The 25928-nt window shown below is 39.8% G+C and overlaps 1 protein-coding gene across 5 annotated transcripts in view; it reads left to right on the top strand.

Annotated features, from left to right (window-relative positions):
* Positions 1-25928, top strand: part of CRACD (capping protein inhibiting regulator of actin dynamics) — a 129933-nt gene that overhangs the window by 99445 nt on the left and 4560 nt on the right. For all 5 annotated transcript variants that reach the window (XM_071432331.1, XM_071432327.1, XM_071432328.1 and 2 more), the window contains 7 exons: positions 3682-3817; positions 13463-13627; positions 16126-16194; positions 17462-17644; positions 19024-22432; positions 23453-23643; positions 24682-24847. In XM_071432331.1, coding sequence (XP_071288432.1) covers positions 3698-3817; positions 13463-13627; positions 16126-16194; positions 17462-17644; positions 19024-22432; positions 23453-23643; positions 24682-24847 — 4303 coding nt within the window. In that variant the 5' untranslated portion in view covers positions 3682-3697. The remainder of the gene's footprint in view (positions 1-3681; positions 3818-13462; positions 13628-16125; positions 16195-17461; positions 17645-19023; positions 22433-23452; positions 23644-24681; positions 24848-25928) is intronic.

Below are 25928 nucleotides of genomic sequence, written 5' to 3'. Positions count from 1 at the left end.
ACTGTATTATGACTTAAAAGAAATTCAGTCTTTCCAAAAGTAGAACATGAGCAAAGTGAAAAATGGAGTGGAAAAAGGACCTTTGTGATATAATCTGTCAAATTCACAACTGGGAAAATGTGAAAGGATTGTGGGCTCCAAGAGAGTAAAATAATAGACCTTTCAGAAAGTACAAGTAGCTTGGAAATCACCTTAACTGCTATTTAAACTTGCCTGTAAAAGAAACTAGGTTACTATGATGTGTGAATATCTTTTTTCCGATGTTCTTTAGCCTACATAGATATTTAAACAAAATTCTTAAACTATTTTTACCAGTTGTTGGACATGTGGCTAGCAGAATTGCTCATTCACCCACTTCTTAAATATTCAGCATATTTGCAAAGTATTTCGAAGGAATAGAGTAGAGAGCAGTCTGGCATTAATTCACTGTGGGGTTTCTTGTGACTGTTTCATGTTCTGACAATTTGGAGTATGTTTTATTACAAAGTCAACAAGAAAACAAAAACTGAAACAAAACCTTTCAGATACTTGTCCTCCCTTTTGTTATGAAACAAAATTGTGTGTGCCTTGTAACAAGGGAAGAGAGAGAGAGAGGGAGAGCAGTTGGTGTCTGGGAGAATGTTGGAGATGCTGCAAATGTTTAGCACAGTCCTAAGCTGCCACTGGTACCATTGGGGGCACTTGTCAAAGACAGAGCTGGATTTTCAGTGCTGATGTACTTATGGTTGCAGGTCACATGGAGCTGCCAAGCTGCTTCATGTGAGCTGCTGTCCCCAAAGTAGACTTTAAATGAAATTTTGGCAAGTTTTCAGGCAGGAGGAGAGACTAGATTCCTAAAAGTGTCCTCAGGTCTGCAGCACGGTGGGGAAGACTTTCACCCAGGCAGTCCTCCAGAACTGACCTCAGCAGTTGTTCTTTTCTTCCATAGAGATTCAGGTTATATCAGGCAATTCCTACAGTCAGAGTATTCCTGCTGTTGGTCAACTGCAGTTTTGGGGTTTGAACTCCTGGCAAATTCTCTTCAGTGTCAAAGCTGCAGGTTGGCTGCTCCCAACTTCAATATTAACAATTCATTAGTAAGGTCATGAACAGCTTCCAAACAAGTCACTGAACTCTTTGGTGCTTGAATTGCAACCCTTGCCTACTAATTAGTTGTAACAAACAACACAAATGTACATGAGGTGTCTGATTTTAAGTATGAGAAGTCCAACCCACTGTAAAGCAAAAGGGGTGAATGGTGTTGTATGCACAGTGAGTAGCTGTGAGACCAAGCCACAAGTATCTGAGCCACAGCATAGCTGGAAAAATATTTGAGAGAGGATCCTCTCTGGAGAACAATATGACCTGGACCTGCATTCTCAGCAGATCTCTCAGCTCACAGGTAAATAGCAAACAACCAGTTCCCACTGGCCTTGCCTCCTGCACCTGCAGCAGGCTCACACACTGAACAGTGCAAGTGCAGGAGGGCTTGCCATGGGCTGGACTGTCAGATTTTGTGTGTGTCCTTCCCGCCTTGTTGAATGCAATGCTGGAGCTTTCAGTTCAAACAGACCTACACAGTTATATGAGAAAAGCCAACTTACACTCTGTTTCATGTCAAACCATTCATTTCCAGGCCTGCTAGGAATTTGTCTCTGTGTAAGGGACACTTCTCAGCTTGTGGTTCACTGGTTGACTCCTGGCTGGCCAAGCAAGGCAGAGGTATTTCACTGCCATGCAATTTTCCCACAGCTCTGGCTGAGTCACAGTGATTTGGTACAGAAACCTTTTTAGAAGCAGTTTAAAAATATAATTTTATGGTTTCTAATAAAAGGTTTCTAAAAGAAACTTTAAAGGTGTACTACCTTTAACAGCCAGAGGCAATTGAGTTGTGGGTTTTATAAAAAAAAATCTAACATAGAATATGGCATCAGTTAAATGTTCCTTTTCTTCCATGGCTAAAAGTGTTGTGGAATATTGACCAGCTCTTTGCCTGCTTGTGTGTTGGTTTGTTTCAAATTAAGCATGTTGCTCAAATATTATTCTGGATGAAAAGAAGTTTTTCAGTTAGTCTGTGATTGTATGAAAGATTAAACAATTAAGAGAACTGTGTGTGTTCTCTCCCCAGATTTGGATTGATTATTTTGTGAGTGCAAAAGTATTTTATACATATATGAGAGAGAGGGAGAGGGTTTGGGGGACTTTTTATCCTGTTATTTTCAGGTTACTTCCAAGAAATTCTGTTATAAAAGTCAAGAATAGTCTATCATCTGATCACTTTCAACAGGGTTATGTAACCATATATGACACTCTCCCTTTGTAAGAAAAGATTATTGTTTTTACTTAAAATACCTCAGGGAAAAATGAGATGAAAATGTAATAAATACATTTCCAACTTATTTGTTTCCAAAGTATGAATAGAAATATCTTGAACACTTCATGAACAATTAGAACTTTTTAAAAGGCAGAAAAGTTAATATACTGATCTTCCTAGATATGTGAAACCTAATTTTTTTTGTTCTTTTACTTATGTCTTTCTCTGGAAGTATCATCTTCATTGCTGTTGCTGAAATACTTATTTATAATGTTTTTATCATATGTAGAAGGTTATGTTGGATAGATCTGTATCAAAACTATATTTTTTTCCCCTCCAGATTGTTTTCTGAAACTATAATTGGGATCTATAAGGTTGCCAACAGGTTATCAAAAGGAGAGATTTACAACCTTGCAGTTGTTCTGGTTTTTAAAATTGTGGCTTTATCATGATTATAGATGATGGGCTTTTCACTTACCATGGGATATTCTAGGTGAGACAAAACATGACTTTCAAACAGATACATTTTTCCCTCAGTGTGCCCCCAAACTACTAGCCTTTCTTTTTTTAATTCTAAGTTTTCTTACAATTAAGTTCATTATAATAATTTCTGGTAAATTAAACTCCTTTTCATTTCATGCCTTTGCCTGTGGACTTCAATCAGAGCCATATAACAGGTTCACTAGTGACACACCCTCCTCCTTGGCATCAGTGCTCAGTTTAGCAGCAGCACACGGGCATTTCTTGCTCTTTGTGGCCAATCAAGGACACACAGCTTGGGGTAACAAGGTTCTTGGCAGTCTGGGGGTTTGGTGATAACCTTTTATTGTTAGTGTCATCATGCTCATGGCCATAAGAAGTGCTGAGTAATCAGGCAAAGGAGGCAGCTCTGTGGAAGTGGCTTCCTGCGCTGTAACACCTCTTTTTGTGTTGCAGAGCTCCCTTTGCTTGGCACCTGCTGTTTTCTTTGAGCAGGGGCGGCAGTGTGTCACTCCCAGGCAGTGGCACTAAGCATGAATGCATTTTCTTAGATATGCAGTCTGGCAAGGTGTGCATCATCACCATCTAGTCTGTATCCTGAAAGAAGCAGTTAGAATTGAGGCTTACAAGCAAAATCAGTTGAACTTCTCAACACTCCTATTAAAAACACCCAACTCTAGGTCCTTCCAAGGAGGAAGACTGTATATAAAGGAATCGTGCACCTCCATTAAACTTTTGAAAACCAAAAGTGTTTGGATACCCCTCCACTGAGAATGTACAAAGCTTTTATGTAGAAGGCAAGAGGTGGGGGGGGGGAAATCCATACAGCAGGACAGCTATGGTATGAAGAGTCACTCTCATAAATTAATTGCAGCACTTACTTACTTGTTGACCGTTTTCTTTAACAGATCCCCCCATTATTCTATGGGCAGTCGAGCTTTTTCCCATGACAGTATTTTCATACCTGATGGGAGAACAGAGAGCGAACAGGCCATTCAAGCAATGTCACAGGAGAACGTTTTAGGAAAAGTCAAAATTCTTCAGGTAAGAAATTGCAAGTGGGAAAAATATTTAAAATGTGATGGAAAATGGCCTCCAGAACATGTTAAATGTGCATAAAGATGGGTTGATTTTCCTGTAGCCTTGGGACAGTTTCTCAGGCATGTTAAGTTCTCTGGCCAAGAGCCATTGCAAGTAATTCAGATAATCTGCAGAAGTTCCAGGTTTTGGTCTTGAAAGGTACAGCAGTGATGCTGTAAACATATCTGCAGAAACATCTGCACCTGTGGGACTCATCTGAATTGAGCTCATGGTTTTGGCATGTCCTGATCTGTATGCCTCAGTCCTACAAATGTGGTAATGAGAGAAAAAAGGAAGGTTGTGTTGAGGGCAAGGAATGGCATGCAAAATAAGAGTTCTTTGCCAAAACCAATTTAATTATATGTTTATATGTATTACATTTTTTTCTCTTTTTTTCTCACTGCACTTTCAGTGGTTTTCATGTAAGGTGGATTTGTTTATCTCTCCAAAGCATAAACAACATATTTGGGTATTTGCTTCTAAAGAGCTTTATATGATCCACTTTCCCTTCTTTTCCAGAACTCTCTCCCATAGGTGCTTGAACTAATTTTTTGCTTTACTCCCTGTATATCTGTAAGATTCCCAGCTTTATGCTTTTCTAGACCTTGCGAGTGCTGTCCTTCAGAAACATGTTGCACTTTATTGTTCAGGGTGCTGACGTATCCTGTCAAAATGCTGATGAATTTTTAATGCTGTGCAAGTGCTGTTACCCTGAAGATGACTAGCAAAATACCATTGATTTCTCTTACCTCTGAAGTCCACCCACAATCCATCTTTCCTGGTGATTGAGAGATCTTGAAATTGGACAGCTCTGACCTTCAGGATGGAATTGTTGCTACCTCCTGCCTGGTGCTGTCAGCAGACAGAGCACCTGCATAGTGCTAGCCATGCTGACTGTGGATGAGCTCTGAAGCAGAAGCCACACTAGGACATCTCCAATTCCCCTATGCTGGCTTTTCAGCTTAAATTTCCCTGGGTCAGGTAGATTCAGTGTATACTATTTTCCAGGCTGGAAACCATTATATTTCAAATGACTGCTGACTCCAGGTAAAGTCCTGAGGTATGTGGGCCTGCCCTACAAAGCCCACCAACTCTTTCAGGGAGCTGTGCCCTCCCTATCTGTTGTATTTGTTTTCTTGGTCTCTGTATACTAGCTTTACTCTGAATAATTTTTCATTCCAGAGGTGTTTTCTCTCATATCAAAACTCAGCTTAAATTTCTCAATGGAAATTAGTGCCTTTGCTAAACTAAGCCACTTGAGAAAAAGTATAATTAATGCAGTTGGTAACAACCATGTTCACTGAGCAAATGCTAAATCAAGAAAATAAGAGCAAAATGTCACCCTTGAAAGTCACAAAATAAATAGCCAGTGGTCCAGTGGTGCTTTCTTGCTCATATGATCTTTGCATTAGCCTTTTTTTAGTGTGGTTAATTGCATGTATTTTAAGGGACAATATTGTTTCAGCTGCTTGATGTAAAAAATGTGCTTGCCTTTTTATTTAAAACTGAATGATGGTAGTTAATTTTTGTTGTTTTAGTGTAGCTGGAACCCACCTGTAACATACCAGATTCATTTTTCAACTCTGATGATGGTGGTGAGAGCTACTTATTCATTCAGAAAAGGAATGCATAAGGAGTGCAAATGACATTTTTCAGCATTTACATGTTCACACAGAACAGTCATATATTCATCTAAATGTCCATGGATTTTTTTTTTGTAAACCCATGGAAAGCCTCCCTGTAATAAGCCCAGGGCACACTTCTTGTATCTTCAAAAATTGCTGCCCACCATGTAACTTTTCCCATTTCTGTAGCCATGGCTTCTGCAACTGTTCCCTGAGTTTTAGGAAAAAGTCATGCCAAAATCCCATTGCACAATTCAATTTTACCTTAGAGTTGAGTCCAAGTCTAATGAGTTATTTGGACTATTATTCCTATTTGAAGGTTTTATGCACTACATACCCCATCCTTTTTTTCCTGCTATTCTATGAGCCAGTGTTTACTATGTGATTTTGCAGTGATAGAAAATGTTGATGCTCTGTCTCCTGATACCAGAAGCTTCTATCAACTTTGAAATCTTTCTGCAAGCTGATGCAGCTGGGAACATCTGTATTTCTTAAAGCAGTGGATTAAGAGGGGACAGTTCTCTCTTCTGAAGAGTCTCTCTCTCCTTAAGGCAATTCAGGCCAGCCTCCAGCATTACTGTGGCTTTGCCAGGCTTGCATGTCAGGGTGGAAGCAAAGCACTTCCAGTTCCCACTCACCTGGCAACGTACTCTTCAGTAAAGAATGGTTGCCAGGATTCCATGCCCCATTCTGACTCTAAACTTGCTGCATTCCAGATGGAGATCAAAAGCTCTGCAGATTTTAACCCTTTTCAGGAATTTTTTTTTGAGGTAGTACAGAAAACGTTCTGTAAAATGTACGTTTTTTTTTTTAAAGTCCCCACGCTTACAAACCTAAGAGACAGCATGGTGAAAAGGGTTTTGAAGTCAGAATAGCAATGCAAGCCATTTAATACTGATGGTGCTGGATCTCATTCTGGGGATGACCAAAATGTTTCTTCCTTCTTCCTTTTAATTTTTGCTGACTTCAGAGTGTTGATGAACCCACAAAAAATGTTGTGTAGTGGTGCAAACTCCGTAGTAATCTGGGCAGCTGGCCAGCCCATGCACTGGTTCAGCTGCTTATTGTGGGAATTCTCTTTCTAATTACGCATGAAAGGTAAATTAGATCTTTCTGGAATTGCTCTCATTTGGTTTTATTGATTTTCAGATTGGCAGTATTCATCTTATCATGCTTTCTGTAAATAGATTTGGTCATGTTCAAAGGTTTTACTGTGTGCTAGAACTCAGGCTGAGAAAAGCCTGACCTCTCATAAATCTCCATCAGCCCTTTCATATCCTGAAGTTATTTTGCTTAGGCTGAAGCCATTTGGTGTTGTAAAAGCAGTCTTTTCCTTGTTCTTTGGAACTGTTGAGATTTATCATTACCTAATTTTTAAGATCCAGGGTAGAAAGACAGCCTGAACCTACTCCCAGCAAGAGATAGTACACAGGCACCGGTACTCTTAATGTTGAACTCTTTTAGTTTCTGGGGATCTGTTGCTTGACTTGTCATACAGGGCTGTGAATGAGACACAAAGAATGTTTAAACTGTAAATCTAGCAGTGTGTCAGAAAAAAACCCATAACCCAACTCTTGGAGCTTTACTTTACATCCTTCCCTTCCTGAGGTTACTGGGTTGGTTTTCTCCTCCCATCAAAGTGTCTTAAAACAATTCCCTAACATTTTATAGCTGTGACTCTTCTTCCTACATCTGATATTTGCCAGAAATGGTCAGCAAATGAACAGAAGAGAGTTTTTATTTCACACTTATAAAAACTGCAGCAAGCAAAATTGAAGCTTGTTTAAAACATTGGTTTCCTGAAGCATCTACACTATTCTTTCCCACTTACTGTGATGATGCCATGTTGTGGCACTGCTACTGCCTTTGTTCTCCACTGCTTGCCTTCACTGAAATTATCTTGGGTCATCTGACATCTGTGTGGCTGCAGCAGTCAGCTGCAAGAAATATTAAAGATTGACTGTGACATATGGCTTATGGCCTTAGGAACTACTTGGTTACATCCTTTTTGTTTCATGTGGCCATGTAGTTTAAAATAAACCCTCTCTGCTCTGTAAAGCTATAAAACACCTATTTATTATACAGACATGAATGATGAGAAAACATTGTTTGTGAATCCAAACTTCTTGGTCAAATGCAAAAGGAATATTTTTAAATTAATATTTCCCTGATTTTGTAATGATGAATGACCTGTATGATTTTCTCCTTGTCAGACCTTATGACTGTACAGTTTTGGATTACATTTCTTTCAGTCATTAGCGTATCTTAGCTAATACCAAGCCAGTGCTTCCCTCACTGTGCATTGCACATCTGAATTCTACCAGCCACTCCCAATGTATCTTCTGTTCCTCATTGCCCAGATCTCAACAAATCTACAAAGCTGTTTTTCAACCCTCAAAACTATTATCTTTTACCATGATGGTCTGAATTTTTCAGAATTGGGAGTGATTTTTCACTTCATGATTGCCTAGCTTTGTATTTCTTACAATTAATTGCTTTGTTGCCAATATTTTCTAGTGCCACTGCAACCAAATTGTTTTCCTCATATTTGAAAATTCCTTTTTGCTTTATAAACTGAATTTATAATTTTTTTCTAAATCATTCAAGCATTTCTTGGGCAGACCCTCTTGTTCCTATAATCATAGTAATCCCTGAAAATGAGCTTCCTTTCCAAGGAAGGAAAATTTTCCTTCCTTGCATCTGCTTTGCTTTAGGAGAGACTGATGTGACAAATGCCACAGATGCTTCTTCAAGCCTCTCCACAAAATCTTCTCTTTACACATGAGTATGTGTAAGTGACCCATCACCACTGCACACCAAAATCTTCATTCACGTCTGGATTTGTTGCAAGTACACATCTCTAGAGGTCTGTTTACAGTTTGCTCCTTCACATTCTACTATTTTGGACTCTTCCAAAAAGTTTCTACAAGTGTAATGCCCCTAACCACATGCTGCTCCAGTAATGGAGAGTGGAATAATTTCCTCCCTGCATCTTGTATCCAAAACATCTGTGTTAATACTTGTTATTTTCCTAATTTTCTATAGGTTTCCATGTTAATTTTATACCTGGATTATTTTCTAAAGCTATACCAATATAACTTTTCACATGATGCTTTCCAGTTTATTTTCTCCTTGATTTAAAAAAAGCTTATGTGGTGTATTTAATTTGTCTAGATATGCTGCAGATGTTCCAGTTTGGATTAAGAAGTAGACTCACTTCCATATTCAGCATGAATTAGATGAATTCTCTTCTGAGCCTAGAAAGGAAATTATAAGAGAGAATATGATAGAGATGCCTGAAATCATGAGTGGAATTGATAAAATGAATAGAGAACAATTATTCAGTCTTTCACAGCATGAGAACACATGAGCAACAGTTGAAACCAGTAATACTTCCAAATCAAAATAAATATTTCTTTAAGCAAAGTTGGACTGTATAAAAATTACTCAGATGCGACAAATCATTGGAGCATTTACAAATATGGGCTCAGTATAGGCTCACCCTGTTTTATGTATTCCCAAGGCATTTGATTTTTGGGTCATTCTGAGAGACTGTACAGGACCAAGTGGAATTTCAACAGTGTACCTCTTTTTAGGACAAGTGTTAATTAAGTCATTATTTTCCATTTTTATATAACTAGAAAACTTAATTTCAATTAAGTTTCATTATATTTAGGCATTGCAAGCAGATATGAAGAGTAGATCTTTGAGTTGAAGGAGAACTATGACCAGCATTTCTTGTAAGCCTTGTTTGAATGGAATCAGCTGGAATAGTACACTCTGTTTTAATGGTTTTTAACTGAAGGGAGCAAGCAGCTCAGTGGATCTAGTTTTGGATTCAGTCCAGACATGAAGCCCTAAGAGTGATGTAGTTTCAGGGGCCTGAATCCAACAGACATGCAAGTAGGCATGTACACAGAAGAGGAGCCAAATGGGAGTGAGAGAGGAGATGTACAGCCTGATCTGGGCTCTTTGCCAATTAATATGGAAAACTTGTTCTGTGGCATTTCCTATGCAAATGCAAAGAGTGCTTTGAAAGTCTGGGCTTTTTTTTTTTTTTTATTAGCTGCAGGTGCCAGACAACGCAGAGCAATTTTACTTAGGAGCTTTATTCCTTAAGTTATTAATGGGAAGCTGGTGTCAGCTAAGTAGTATCACGTTTTAGCAAATTATTTTGCATGAAATAGAAGTGAGCTTGTGTCATGGTCCAGTTACCAAGAAAGATCTTAAAAACTGGATTAATATAAACTTAAAATTATTTTTCTAAATTCCTAGTATTTATTTGTCTGTATTGGATGTGCAGACCTGTGCAGACCTTACTATCACACTGAAAGCCACCCGGGTTGTGTGTGAATAGAAAAGCTACCAAGAATCTTACAGAAATTTCATGAATCTTCCAGGAAAAAAAAAAAAAAGTGGATGAGGATGAGGTAAACTTGGCTTGGATCTCGTCCTAAAGCTCCCCTGTGTGTGGTGTCTCCAGCCCCTGCTCCATGGTATAAGTAGTGTGTGGTATCTGAGCTGTTTTGGGGCTGAGAAGGGTTTGTAAGTCCTGTGGAAATGTTTGTCCCCTGGCTGCAAACTGAGGGACCAGGAATGCCCACTGGAGTTGATAAGGCTGGAAGTGGGAGGTGCAGGCACAGAAAGTTCATCTGTTTGCTTCTGCTCCCGTTGACAAATTTCAGAGCAAGATGGTAGTTTCTGGCTGCTAAATTACAAGTCTTCTTGAACAAACCAAGAGAGACCAAGGTCCTTTGGCTGAGCCCAGTATGCATCTGTGGAGATTTTCAAAAGGCTGTTTAGCCATGACTATGCAATGGCAGAAGAACAAAATGCAATGCCTGCAACTTCTACTGACTGGTATTGCAAATAATCCTCCTTAGGCAACAATCATTCACAAACTGTCAGCACAGGGAATTCTTAACTACAGAGGATTTATAATTATGCGTTCAGAAATATCTGTCTAACTGAAACTTTTGAGAAATTTAAAGCAGATGCTCCTTTTCAGGGATTATGGCCTCTTCTCAAAGGTCTTCCATCTAAAAGTGGTGTGTCTCCATCTCTGGGTGAGACTATTTGAGTGTTCTCCCAAGTAAAATTTGTGGGGTTTTTATTTTCTTTTATGGATGATACATTTTTAGAATTTTTATGATTGACCAGGTAGAAAATGCATTAGTGTGGAATTGTTCTGAGAGGGTAATCGCATTGCATTACATTATAAGCACATTCTAAAAAAGACCAAGAAGCAGGTTTAACATTACTCTCTAAAAGCAATAAGAATAAATTGCTCAGTAGTTGCAATGAGCTATTTGAGATTTTCACATTTGCTCATTTGGTATTTAGTGTCAGCTTTAGAGATTAGAATGCACCAAAAGAAACTGGCCAGTGGAGAACTACTAGTGGAGAATTTTGTTTTTTAAGATAAATCAAGATAAAAAATGCCAATAAATAAATAATACAGAGAACCACCTTCTGTGTTGGAAGGGTGAGGGTTACTAGAGTTTATTCCTCAATCTTCAGACTAATTTATGCCAGTCTGAGCAAACAAACATTTAAAGCTTTGAAACAATTAAAAAACAAAACAAAACAAAACAAAAAAACAGTCACGACTGTGTACAGTCCTTTAATATTGAGGACAGTATATTTCTTGGAAATATCAGGAAAATAACATTTTAAACTTTTATATATACAGAAAAACACACTGTTACTGCAGAGCCCTTAAGCACCCTTGATGGCAATTAAAAAGGCCATTCTTTTTCAAGCAATGACCTTTCTCCATAACAGCCCCACCACCAAACTCCCACCAAGCACTGCACACACACTTACATCAAGAACTTGTCAGAAGATCAGAAGGGTAACACACCATCCCTTCATCCAAAACACACTGCAAGCAATGTTAATGTGTGCATGTTCCCACCATGAACAGATGCACAGATCCTTAGTTTCCTAGTGGTTGCTCAGCAATGCTGATAGTTCCAGTTTTCTGCCCAGGAGAATTATTTGTCTTGGTATGTGACTTTAGGAAGAAGAAAAGAGCAATCTCAACTTAGAAAACACATTACCAAATTAAGACTTTTTTTCTGAAATAATTTTATCCTGATTCTAATATTTAGAAGGCCTGCAGGAATAGAGCAGAATTAAAGGCCTCACATGATCTTATACAGTTCATTTTGCCCCTTCCAGCTCCCATGTCCAAAAGGAAGCATGTGAGATTTCAAGTCAGAGAGCTCCACTGCTAACACAAAAGCCTGCAAGGACTTGGTGAAACCCTTGCCTTTAGACTATGCCAATAATCCAGGTGGGAATGAAAGTTTGCCATTCAGTACTACCCACTATGTGCCAAAATGCTTTACGATTCAAATGACACTACTTTCTGCCAAAATTCAAATGGGCATAAATTACTGTCTCAGTGAGGAAACTGAGAAAAGCTATTCTAGTTTAATAACCTGACTATGAGGAGTTTCTGCATGTAATTTTTGTTTTAAGGTTCAGTACAGAAAACTGTTAATGTTTTTGGGATAGTATGGATAAACTTGGTATAAGAGTCTAGCCCACTGGGAACTATGGCAAGAAAGACCTAATCTGACCTGAATTCCTTTAGAGGATATCTTTCCTTAACAACTCCTCGTGTGTGTGTTGTGTTACTGATTCTATGCTATAGGGAAAAAAAAAATCTTTGTTTTACCTACTATCTACTCCAATCTTCCACAGCTCTCAGCAGCAAACTTCTCTTCGGGTACTGTGTAAGTACCTGACATTTCCACTGAATAGAAGCTGCACAGTTGAATTACTTGTTCATAGTATCACAAGACAAAAATGGGACATCCCCTTTGGAGAATTTTCTGTCCTTGAAAAACAGCAAAGCAGGAAAATAACTCCACGGTCCCTTCCTTCCTAATTGAGAATGATCCTCTCAAATATTTCAGGAAAAGAATATATTCATAAATGTTCCTTGCTCCATTTGCTCTTTCTAGAGAATTTCTTCTCTCTTTTGCAAAAAGTTCATATTCAAAGTCTGTATGGTACATGTCTGTGCAGTAGCCAGGGCTGCAATTTCTTTAACTCACCCTGCTAGAGGACACTTAGTACACGCTTCTTATTTTATTAATCTTATGCTTGATGTAATTCAAGAGTACTTCCTTATAGCCTTTGACAGAAGATTGCTTCAACATGGAAAATAAATGGTGGGAAAGCTTTTTTATCCATCCATCCATCCATCCATCCATCCATCCATCCATCCATCCATCCATCCATCCATCCATCTCTTGCATGTCCCCTGCCTAAACTTCTTTGTGCAACAGCAGTGAGTAGAAGCGCTCATGAGCATGAGCAGACATGAGTTTGTATATTCTTCCTATGAGATCAAGCATTTAAAAGAGCTGGGTTTCCCCTGCTTTGAGAATTTTCCTCTCTAAGGCAGGTTTGTGCCAAACCCTTAACATTTAAAAATCATGATTAAACATTAAAATAATGATACCTTTTAGAAATGCAAATGCATGAGATGCAGGGTTTGGGGGCTAGAAATAAAAAGGTTGCCTTTTGGGGTAGTTTAGTTTCTCAGTGTACACTTTTCTCATAAGCTGAAGCTTCACAACAATAAAGCTTCATAATTAGCTTTTATAAACAAAGTTTTAACCTAGAACATAGATTTAAAAAAAAAGATTGAGTGTTTTAAAACTCACAGTAAATTTTCAAAAGTTGGCAACATTGTCAAGAACTTGAATTGATCATCCAAAATCAGAAATCAAGTAGTGAATTCCTCACTTTAGTCACCTTGTGGCGAGAAAGAAAAAGAGTGCCCACCATGTTGCAACAATGTGAGCCTCAGGATGTTTGTTTGGTTTTTTTTTTGTCCAGAGTCAGAACTCACCCAGAATATTTCTGTGCAGCTTTCAGGCAGAGAAGGGGCACTTCCTGGACTTGACTTGTTTTGCTTGTAATATAAATACCTATTTTGTTTGTTTTATTTTTCTTGTTTTTTCAGCAACAGTTGGCCAAAAATATTAAATTTGGGCAGCCTCCACAAATGACAATTTCTGCAAGGATGATGGGGGAAGCAAATGCCAGTACAGAAGATGATGCACTGCTCAGCAGCCCCATGGAGACTGAAACCCAGCAGGACACAGTGATCTCAGACTGCAGTAATAAAGTAAGCACTTCACATTGACGTGTCCATGGCACTGGAGCAGTGCTAAAGCAGCAAAGTTCACTGAGGTGTAGCAGATGTTTCCGCTGAGGCGTAGCAGATGTTTCCAGTGAGGCATAGCAGAGCTCAGTGGGCTGTTTTATGTGGGAGGGATCTCTCAGCAGGTGCTTCTTGGCCTGGTGGGAAGCATGCTCTTGGCATCCTGAGCCAGGTCACACAGAATTACTGGTTTGAGTGTTTGCTCTGAGCTTCCAGCAGTGCAGACATTACTTCCAGTGTTGCTAGAACACAGGAATTTTTTCTAATACAGAAAACATTTTAAAATACGGACTTCCCAGCAAGGATAGTTGTTCACAGCATCAAATACCAAAAAAGAAAGTCATTTCAAAATGAGAGGTGTGTGAAGCTTCAGCCTGTAAAATCCTAGGTCTTAGAGTAAGTACACATAATTTCTCAAGGATGGGAACCAAAGGTGCAGAAGGGGGAGAAGCATTTTGAATGCTTCCTAAAATAAAACCAGTATAATTCAAATAATTATTCAAATTATTCATGGAGGTTTTGATGCTGTGGGCATTTAGGTGTCCAGAGGGGTCTTTTTCAGACACTGAAGAAACATGGCGAGTGATAAAAGGTCCCTGGAAAGCCTCTAAGGCAAGACTGGTTGAGTGTGTTGCTGTAATGGGAGAAAGGAGTTCAGTGACAACCTTCCATGCCAGGAGGCTGGCTTTGTGCCTGGGAACCCTTGGGGAAGGCATCCAGCACCCAGTACGTACACATGGCCTTTAGGATCCTGGGGCACCAGGGCATGAGCCTGCACTCATGTTCAGTCACACTCATGCTGGCTGTGTGAAAGGCCAAGGCAGCAACCTGTGCAACCCATGCCTGTGTTCAGCCAAACACACTGAAGAGACATTTATGGCTGAGCTGGCCCAAATTCTTCATCAGTCTTTAAGGGACAACATCGCCCCTCTGTGACCACTTCTTTCATGGTTGTGGCTCAATCTGCCAGGGAGTCAGGCATTTGGGTAGGACCTGCACACTCACACATCTCCCTTGGCAATCTGGATAGATAAAAATTAAACCAAATTAAAGTATATTTTTTTTGCCTAACAAGTACTCCTTCTGGTGTGATCTGGTAAGGTCAATCAAGAGCATCCCGTGTGCCTCAGAGCACAAAGTGTGTAGTGGGACTGTGGACAGGGATTGGCTATGCACTGTCTCTACCCTGGTGCTGGGAGAGTCTGTGTTTGAGATAAACACAGATTCTCTGCAGACAGCCTTCTTCCTGGGTCCTGCAGGAGACCCTAGTGCACCTGGTGACTTCCAGCTCAAAGGATACAATAATTCAAGCACTAAAACCTGCTAGAGTGTTTTTGTGTAACACAGAGGGAGAAATTCAGTTCTTACCAGCTACTCTTTAAAATATTAAGTTTTGAAAACAAAATTAACATCCCTTTGCACAATTCTTTCTCCAAATACTGAAGGAGCATCTGTCCCCGCTCAGAGGCAGTTTGTAGACACAAACAAAACAATTTTCCATGGATAGTGTCAGCCAGAGCACTGGGTACTTTCCTTTTGTTTCTGCACACTACTAATTACCTGTGTTATCAGAGAATTCTGGTGCATGGCAGCTTCCCTACTTTCTGCTCTTGTCTCATCTGCTGGCCTTGTAACTCCTTGGCATGTGTATCTGCATAGGTCTTGGGGGATGGGGTGGCTTCTGTCAAGAATTGGTGACCAGGACCACGTAGATCTGCTCTACTTTGCACAGGTTTCCTGTGGTGCTCTGTGATTTGTGATTTTCCCAACTGAGTAACGTAGATTGGTGGCAAGAGTTCTGGGTTTAATTTAATCTATAGTTGTGAAGCTGAGCTTTTAGCCTTGACATTAACAATCACGTTGTGTAATGGGATCCCAACACACATTAGGTTGTGAAGTAATACTGTAATAGAATGATTAAAACCAATATTTCTGGCTGTGATGAATGCTGCTTCAAGCCTTGAAAATTCCTCACCATGATGGCTTGGAGAGGGACAGTAGCTTAATAGTCCTAGTTCTCCAGGCTTCCATGGCTCTGGGGAACTGTTGACTCTCTAAAAAGAGTCATCAAGAACATGGAGTTGAAACTCCTTGCAGCACAGGTAATGCCTGAACAGGCTAGTATCTTTTTTCCTTATATCTAAGTTGGGAGAAAATAAAATCATTAAGACCTGATCAAAATCCTTCAAAACTGTGCTCTTTCTTTTGTTTTGGAAACTGATTATCTTGTTAAGGACGCCTGAGTGTTTTGATTTTTGTAGTGCTGTATAGACAGCAGTGATTCAAGGAGCAGTGAAGCCAAGCTCAGAGCATGTAGGAACAAGAATTGCTTATCCATCAGTCCTGAAGGGATAGGAAAGAGGGAAAAATTCTATCCTAACATATATGATTTCACAAGTTCTTTGAATCATAATTAACTGATCTTTTCCATTTTAATACTTGTTTGTGGTAATCTTTTCTAGTCCACTGACACTCCAGATTTCTTGAGAAAAATGAATTTTCTTGGAACAGGATATGAAATGGAAGAAAAGGTAAAAAACCTTTCATACTTGGTTTGCACTGAGTTACATTCTAATTTTAGATATTAGAAGCCTGACAGTTTCTGTTTTCACACATTATTTGACTGATCATCCAATATTTTGTGAACACTGTGCACTTTTGCAGCTAGTAATAACTAAGACTGAGAAATCTTAAGAGCTGATTGCAAGAAACAGCAGAACCCAGTCTCTGCCAGTCTTGCAGCATTCCTCTATTTGATGTATTAATCACAGAGTCATAATTTTCATAAGTACTTCTAATACTTTGTTATGCCTGCATGTAATTCAATAAGCATATGCAAAATGTTCCCTCAGCTTTTAAGTAATTGGTTCCCTGATTAGCATATGTTTAACCTCAGAAGATTACAGAGCTGTTTTGAAAACAATGTATGTGATTTCTTTCCTTACAGAAGATATTTTCTCCCCCTTTTTTTTTCTCTGTCTTTTTTTCCATTTGTGTTATGCCAAATGCAAGTCTTGGAATGATAGCTTGATGACTTATGGAAGAGACAGATGACAGGCTCATTCTTACATGCCTAGACATACAGTTCCACTATATATTCACAAAAAGAGTCTCACTGGATCCCTTTGCTTATATTTGCACTTTCTGAACCCAAGTATTTGAAGGGCACGAGAAATAAAGCACCCATCAAAGCCAGTGTTGTCTTACTTTAGTCTTTTGCTGTTTGGAGCTGTCTTGGACAATTCCACATGGCTCTGGAGGGAAGTTTTCCACAGGCAATGTGCCAGTCAGAGATCCAATGCTTCAGTCATCTCCCATGCAGAGAGTACAGCTCTGTAGCTGTTCTATTATGAAGCTTAGATAAGTCAATCTGATTTGCTTCTCCTTAAATCAAAATTATTTATATATGTAGATTTTTTTCCCAGTAAGCAAACTTTAAAATGTCCCAGTGTTTGATGTTGCTTAAAACCCTGCCTGTGCTTTTCCCATTCCCAACAAGTTCAGAGTGAAGTTAAACTGTGAATAAACTTCAATAGAATCGTCTAAGTAATTTTATGTGAAAACTATAAAAATGTGTAGTACTGAAAATGGGAAAATATTAGAACTGCAGCTTTCATGTCCAAAGTTTGTCATTTGTATAATGGAAAGCAAGGGTGTCTAATTTTTTCTGCTAATAATTCCTTTGAATTCAAACCAGCAAAGATGCGTGTGTGTGTGTGTAATTTATTTATTTATGTATTTATTTATTTAATGGACAAATAGCTTAATAATGGTTTCTTGTGTTTGTGATACAAACAGCTCACTCCAATGAAGTCAGCTCGGCCAAAGAGACAGTTTTCCTGTTCTGGGACAATCGAAACAATCAATTTGGATTCAGTTCCGCAGGCTCTTGCTCGTCTAGACAACAGTGCAGCTAAGCACAAACTGTCAGTGAAGCCAAAAAAGCAGAGGATGTCAAGACAGCACAAGAGATTGACAAAGGTATTAAATGACCGGCCAAACAGTGAGAGGAGGGAGATTACTTTTGAAACTGGGTACAAAATAACCATAAATGAGTGTACCAGGATCTGTAGGCAGAGGACTTAGGATCTGATTAACACTGTTATTTACCTGAAACCTTAGCTAGAGAGAAGATGCAAAGAACTCTTCATATTGCCAATTGAGACAACTACTAATTAATCCTGAAGTTCTTCCACTAGGGTTTTACATTATGAGAGTTTTCTGATTCTAGTTTTTCTAGTAAAAACTTTAGGTTGTAAAGGTCTGAAGATATGTGCTGCTGTTAATGCTGCTCTGATATACGCAATCAGATAGTGCAAAATTTGGTTGGGAAAAAAATCAGATTCTCTCAAATGGGCATGGATTCTGACAGGGGTAATAGCTTTGCTTTATAAGAAGGAATAAGACTTAAGCAATGTAGCTCTTGCAACAGCTATAGAAAGAAATATAAAGTTGTAGCTTTGTACACTTACTGCACATCTGTTTTGATTTTTATCCTAACATCTTATTCGTTCTTGTAAATGGGACAAGAGTACTCAACTACACAGGGCTCAGGAGAGGCCGCTTCCCTTTCTTCTGCACCACTGTACTTGCATTTATCACTTTTGTAATGAAGAAATTAAATTTAAACCTCTTGTTTATACAATGGTTAACTGGAGCCAAACAATGGCTCAACAAATGATAGCTAGACAGGACATCAGCTGAGCTGTTTTCCTAAAGGGAAGCTCTCTTCAGGTACAGAACAGAGCAGTATTCCTGGGAAGCTCTGGCTGTGCCATCCATTCATGTTCCCACGGTTCCTAGAATAGCACTGGAGTCTCAGCACAGCTAATGAGGAAGATATCCTGGCTCAGGATTTGTGAAAAGAAAGCAAATTGTGTTTCCCTGAGGAGTGTTCTTTCCTGGCTAGCTTTGCAGAGCTTTTCTCTGCAGGCAACAGCTCTGTCTCTGCAAGTATCAAATTTGAAATGAAAGAACTGGCAAAACAATGCCCCTAAGCAGGCATTAATTATTTCAGGCTTAAAGGTTGGAGTTGAGCATATGAAACTCATGCTCTGTTCCTTGGGCTTCTGCAAATTTAAAATGGCAGGTCTCAATGTACAGCAAATGGTGGTTCAATATTTGGTGTTAGACTGCAGTCACTCTTGGGATATTTTCTTTCTTTTAAATGCTATCATTGGAATAGGGGAGAGACATGGGATCAATGATGATGTAATCCATAACTTGGGGTGAGATATGTTGGCTCATCTAAATCACTGTTTAAATTGCTTTTTTTTTGCATTTGCAACTCTTGGTTCACTGTGAAGAATAACAAGCCTACAGGCAATGTTCAGTAACTCCAAACTTGTCTCCAATTTTAGGGATCACAAAGTTTAACAATAACAGAATTTGAGCCAGAGGACCTAGAAACTCAGCTGTATGAGGACATATACCCAGGTTATAATGGACGCTTCACAGCAGACAAGCTATTCCAGGACAGAGGTGAGCAGAAGCAGCTTCAGCTGGCAGAGGAAAAAAGAATTGAAGATCACTGGGGTATCCTTGAAGCTGAAAGGATAAGACAGATTGTAGAAATGGAAGAACAAAGAGAAATGGAAGAAAAAAGGTGCCAAGAACTTGAGGAGATGCGAAAAGAACAGGAAAAAAGACGCTGTGAAGAAGAGAGGAGGCAATACCTCCTTGAAGAAGAGACTTTGAAAATAGAAGAGCAAACATGCCATAAAGACGAAAGAAGGCTGATGAAGGCTGAAGAAAGGCAAGAGCTGGAGGAGCAGATGCAGAAGGAGTTGGAGGAACAACAAAGACAAAACCTTGAGGAGAAGAGGCACTGGGAAGTGGAGGAACAACAGAGACAAGAGTTGGAGGAGCAGAAGCTCAAGGAACAGGAGGAACAACAGAGACGAGAGCTGGAGGTGCAGAAGCTCAGGGAACAGGAGGAAAAACAGAGACAAGAGCTGGAGGAGCAGAAGCTCAAGGAACAGCAGGAACAACAGAGACAAGAGTTGGAGGAGCAGAAGCTCAAGGAACAGCAGGAACAACAGAGGCAAGAGTTGGAGGTGCAGAAGCTCAAGGAACAGGAGGAACAACAGAGGCAAGAGCTGGAGGTGCAGAAGCTCAAGGAACAGGAAGAACAACAGAGACAAGAGCTGGAAGTACAAAAGCTCAAGGAACAAGAAGAGCATCAGAGACGAGAGCTGGAAGTACAAAAGCTCAAGGAACAAGAAGAGCATCAGAGACGAGAGCTGGACAGGCAGCGACACCAGCAAAGGGAGGAACAGCAGAGACTAAAGCAGGAGGAAGAGAAGAACCAGGAACAGAGGGAGCAACAGAGACGAGAGCTGGAGGAGCAGAAGCACCAGGAACAGGAAGAGCAGAGACATCAGGAATTGGAGGAGGAGAAGCATCAGGAATGGGAAGAGCAGAAGCACAAGGATCCGGAGGAGAAACAGAGACAAGAGCTGGAGGAGCAGAAGAGGTTAGCACTGAAAGAATTAAAGCAACATGGGACTGAAAAAGACAGTCAAAAGGAAGAAGAAAGAAACTGGCTGGAGGAACAAACAGAGCTCAAGAAAGAAAATAAGGAAGAAATACAGCAACAAGAACTAGAAGAAAAAGAGCCTGAAGAAGCTGAAATAAAACTAAAGCAGGAGAAAGAGCCTGAGAGCCTCAAACAAGAGAAGAAACATGAGGAACAAAGACAGCATTTGAAGGAGAAAGAAAAGACAGAGAAGGAACAGCCCCAGCAAGCGACAGATAAGAAGAAGAAACGGGAAGAGCAGAGGAAACATAAACTCACAAAACAAATGCATATGGAAAGTTCAGACTGTGTACTACAAGATGAACTGAAGCAGCAAAAGGAACAAAATGGACATGAATGGAACAAGCTGAAAGAGCAGAAGGTAGACACAGAAGGACAAAATCTTCAGCCAAAACAAGAAAAATCCTTGGAACAGCCACAGGAAAAAGATCAGTTGTGTTCTGCTGGAGGGGCTGCTAGGCATCCAGCAGAGGAGAAGCTCCAAGAAGGATCAAGTTTCCAAAAAGTCAAACAGCCAGAAAAGGGGACTAAAACAGCAGAAGAAATACTAGCCCAGAAACTGAAAAAAGAAGTTGAGGCTCAAGAGCAAAAACGCATAGGGGAAGAACTTCGGTGGCAAGAGGTAGATGAAAGACAAATGGCATCCAGACCCTTCACATTTCAAGTGTCTTCTGGAGATAAACAGATCATATTTCAGAAGGTAAATCTGAGTCCTGTTATGCCCATCAAAGGAGCAGGAGTCTCTTCTCCATCTGTCAAAGACTGCAGGGTGCACACTACCAGTAAGGGCTCTCATTCCCTCCCATCATCTGTGTGTGTACCCCACACAGCTATTTTGGTTACTGGAGCACAGCTGTGTGGCACAGCAGTGAACTTGAACCAGATTAAGGACACGGCTTGCAAATCATTACTTGGCTTAACAGAAGAGAGGAAAAATGTGGATATTCCCTCTCCAGAGAAGTCCGAGAGAAAAAAACAGGATCCCAAACCCAGCAGCAGTAAAATGAAACACGCACAAGAGGCATTGAACAACCAGGCTGTACTGGCTGAGTGGGCCTCTATCCGCTCCAGAATCCTAAAGAATGCAGAAAACAACAAATATAATGAGAGAGACCGAGTAACTGCCTGCAGGCACAGTGATGACTGGACACCCCGAGGACGCGGTGCTCCCCATGGCAACTTGAGGAAAACCCTCTCTGCCAATGCAAAGTTCTCAATAACACCAGCATGGCAGAAATTTTCAGATGTTTCCAAAACCAATTCAGATACTGAGAGTGTAAATGTGGCAAAAGGCAATGAAACAGTGGCTGTGGGGAGAACCACTGGCTCATCTGCTGATTCGAAGGAGGATGTGGTTTCCACTTTTAAGGATAACTTAGCTGAAAAGCCTAAAGAGAAAATGGAAACCCATAGGGAAGTGACAGACAACACTGAAGGCTGTAAATTTGCAAAAGATCTTCCATCATTCCTTGTTCCAAGTTTTCCACATTCTATGGGGAAGGAATTACCCCAGCCAGAACTTCCCAATGCTCTGGAAAATCAGCAGAGTAACAGCACAAAAAAAGCAGACAAACCACCACCAAATGGAGAAGAAAATGTTTCTCCTTTTGGAATAAAATTACGAAGGACAAACTACTCTTTACGTTTTCATTATGATCAACAGGCAGAGCAAAAGAAAAAGAAAAGATACAGTGCAGGAGACAGTTTTGATGGTGTGCCTGACCCACTTACCTCAACAGAAGGAGAGAAAGAATCCTCTGTTTTCACCTCACAAGAAAGTACCTCTCCTGGCACTGGGAGAGCAATCATCCCTGGTAATTTAAAAGAGTCTTCAGTTACTGTGGTGGAGTTTTCAGGACCTGTGGGCACACCAGTGGGCACACCAGCCACCGGCCAGAGTGCTCTACCTGCTCATGAGAAACCTGCAGGCAAATCCCTGGTCCCACAGAAACCTGCTTTAGCTCCAAAGCCCACCAGCCAGACCCCACCATCATCTCCTCTCTCCAAAATGAACAGATCAAACCTATCTGAAATGCTGGCGCAAAGGGTGGCTAAAGCTGAATCAGAAGGTGGCTGGAGAAAGGAAGACAGAGCAAATGCAGCCCAACCCATACCATCCAATGACTACAAAAATGAAGAGGAAGAAGTCAAAGAAAAGAAGTCATTTTTCCCATCTCTAAGTATTCCATGGAGAGAAAAAAATGACAAAAAGCCTGAGCCATTGAAGAAAGGTATGTATTTCTTAAAGCAAACTTAGCTATTATCTACATTTCCAAAATGAGATACTGGAGGTCCAGAGGAAGACATTTTGTCTTAAGTTATAATTTTTACCTGGCATGTTACTTGTGGAGGACTGTCACTGTGCTTAGGGTTGTCTGAATGAGTGTGAATTCCCATGCCCACAATTTAATTCAGAAGCCCATAAATTCAGTGTGACCACTGCAAACTACATAAGAAAATTAATTTCAAGGAGGTAACAATAGTGTGTGTGTGTGTGTGTGTGTGTGTGTGTGTGTGTGTGTGTGTGTGTGTTTCCTTAGCAGAGATGTTACCTCTGCCTCTAGTGAGTCAGGTGATAGACTCTGTGGTCCATGGATAATGGTGTCACCAGAGCAGATGGTGTAATTTTTAAAATCTACATTCTGTTGCTTCTCTTTTTAAGGAAATGTTATCTAGCTTAAAAAATATTAAGATGTAGGTCCCCTTATCGTGGGCAAATTCTTTATTTAAGCAATACAGCTGGGCACAGCAATCTGTTTCAGAGGCAGTCTTCAGTGATGAAAACAATTAGAGTAGCCATAATGTCTCCTCAGAAGAGATTTGAAAGCCCCTGTGTCCTGAAATGGTATTTTATACGAGAGGGAAAATTACCCTTTCAGAGTAAGGACACTCAAAAAACCAAGGCAGGAATTCAGCATTTCATCGGGAAATCCCAATTTTTTTCATTCTTGAATTTTTCAAACATAGGACACTTCTAAAACAGTATCTCAGTGGAACTGCTGACTTTTTATTTCTTTTTTTCACACACAAAAAGAAGGATAAATTTGGACAGCTGGGTGAGTGTGTCGAATTAGGTCTTATTCCTGAGGCATAAAATCTGTTTCAGGATTTGTTGTGCAGTCTGCAAAGGTCTGTGACTGACATGGCATTCAATGGGCTTAGCTCCAGAATTTTCACAAGGTAGTTGTAGGGGTTTTCTCAAGACAAGAGATGTGCATTACTCAATCAATTCTTGTCATGTTTTCTTTCAGAAAAGCCTGTTCTTCAGAGCAGGCACTCTCTAGATGGCTCTAAATTGTTGGAAAAAGTGGAAACTTCACAACCACTTTGGATTACATTAGCGCTGCAAAAGCAAAAGGGATTTCGTGAGCAGCAAGCTACGAGGGAAGAGAGAAGACAAGCCAGAGAGGCAAAGCAAGCAGAGAAACTGGCTAAAGAAAATGTAAGCAATCTTTAGAAACCTGCCCATTAGAAAACCTGCCCATAATAACTGTTATAGTTAACATTGTTATGTGGGAATATTTTTTTTATGTTTGGTAAGAATTCATAAAAGCTAAAATGACAGAGAGTAAAAAGTATTCTGAAAGTCTGGAGTTCCCTCTTGCAAAACTGAGACCTCCAGGAGAAAATCCTGTGCAATAGTTTGGCAATTTTAATGTAAACTCTGAGGGTATCAGGTGGTAGTTAATGACAATCATAAGCAGAACTACTGTGCAGGGGATGGAACAGAAAAATTGTGTGCGATGTGGTTCTTTCAGAGCTTACGTTACCTTTATGTTAGCCTTTAATGCTTAGGGAATAACAGCTGGAATATGCAATTATAGGTGAATATTAGTAAGTCTGAATTTATTTTTATTGCAGCATGTACTATTTGGGTAAAATACAGATGAACAAAAGAAATGAACAATCATGATGCATCCAAAGACCTAAAGCAGGCACTGAATTCAATCACTTCTTTCCTGTTCTCCAAATAGCTTTTTACTCTCCATGGCTTTCTATTAGTAAGGGGAGCATTTCTGCTTGCCGTACCAAAGTGAAGCTGCACAAACAGTGATGTTCTATATAGGTATCAAAGATGGCAAAAATGCAGAGTGTGTGGATAACTAAATATATTTTGCTGTTTGTTATGAGAACCTAATTTCTGATGGATGCATGCATAACCTGAGACATAGACAACTGATGGAAGCAAACAGCAGTGGGTGTGAAGTTGCCCACAGATGTACACTATGTTTCAGTGCTGTATTTAACGGGGAGGGCTTGTTCAAACTCTTCAGTATTTTTACTGAAACGACAACATGACAAATTAAACTGTGTGGTGGGTTTTTTAGAGTCTTTAATAACTTTTGATTTTAGAAGTATCGTTGTTGTGAATCTTTGCCGGAAAGGACAGGTGATGAATGAAAGCATCAAGTGTGTCATCTCTAACTTGTACCCATTATATGACAGACTCTCATTTAGCAGTTTTCCTTCTCTGTTCTAGGCTGCTGTAAGTAATCAGTCAGATAATAAAAGTAGCAGCAGCAAAACAAGCACACTGCAGAAATCTACAACTCAAGAAGGAGAGAAGAAAATTGAGACTGCTGCGTCAAGACTAGAAAGAAGGGAGCATCTAAAAAAGTCGAACACCCTTCCAACTTCTGTGACAGGTACAGTTGAGAGATTGAGAGATTGAGATTCAGTCCAGGAATAAGGAACTTCAGAAATGGTATTGCATGTTTTTGAGAAAGTGAATGAGAGGGTTTCCTTTCCCTCATATACTACTGCTAGAATTACAAATGCATTTCATAGAACAACACAACTTATTCCCATCTCATGTGCTGGCCATTATGATAGAAATACATAATTTTAACAGACTTTTACCAGTCCTTACCATGTTATTAAGGCTGCACTGCTGCAATTCCTTAGAATTGCCCCAGTTCAAGTTAACTAAATTAGGCTGTCTCCCCAAGCCATATTCAACAGTATTTTTGGAACATGACTAATGCACATCAGAGGGATCTGATTTACCGTAAATTGCAACTGCAGTACTGTTTTGCCTTTAGGTTGGGGGATAGCACAGACAGGGAATGATATTTAACTTGTAAAAATATATTTGTGCAGGAAATGAAGCATGTTGTGTTCTCACACCTCCCAGTTTGTCAAGGAGAAATATTCACCCCCCAATATTGAAAATAAGTATTCTCATTTGAAAAATGCAAAGGATAATCAGTTCAGGTGAAGGTAGTCTGTTACTTTGCTTCTAGGATTTTTCCCTCCCAGTCAAATATTTGGCATGGTGGCTTGGAACCAGAACCTACTGATTTATCTGTCAGTTCAGTTTAGCTGAAACTACCCCATATTGAAAAGGCAGGCAAATTAAAATAAATACTTCCCCAAAGGGCATAATAGTATTTGGGGTGGCATGAGGTGATTTTTGAAATACAGACTTGCATATATTTCTCAGGTTAACGGTAGTCCTAGGGAAAAGGTCTTGGAGTAGATAGGTGTTGAAGAAACCTTTTTAAAAGTTATGCTAGTAAAAAGCATTTTTGAAAGTAAATACATGTATCAGCTGCATCTATTCAGTAGCACTCTACACCAAGAACAGTGAAATGCAACTATTGAAAGCAATGAGGTGACTGAACTGATTTGTTAAAGGCTAAACCAGTGCTACTCCTGCATTGCAGGCTGTCCCAAACTGAAAAACCCCTACACCTGCCTATATTCAGTTGATTCAGCAGCTGCATC

Source organism: Agelaius tricolor, unplaced genomic scaffold, assembly GCF_023055355.1.
Source record: "Agelaius tricolor isolate 1412-34295 unplaced genomic scaffold, bAgeTri1.0.p SCAF_8, whole genome shotgun sequence".
Taxonomy (NCBI): domain Eukaryota; kingdom Metazoa; phylum Chordata; class Aves; order Passeriformes; family Icteridae; genus Agelaius; species Agelaius tricolor.
The sequence above is the reverse complement of the archived record's forward strand: the minus strand, read 5'-3'. Positions and strand labels throughout refer to the sequence as shown.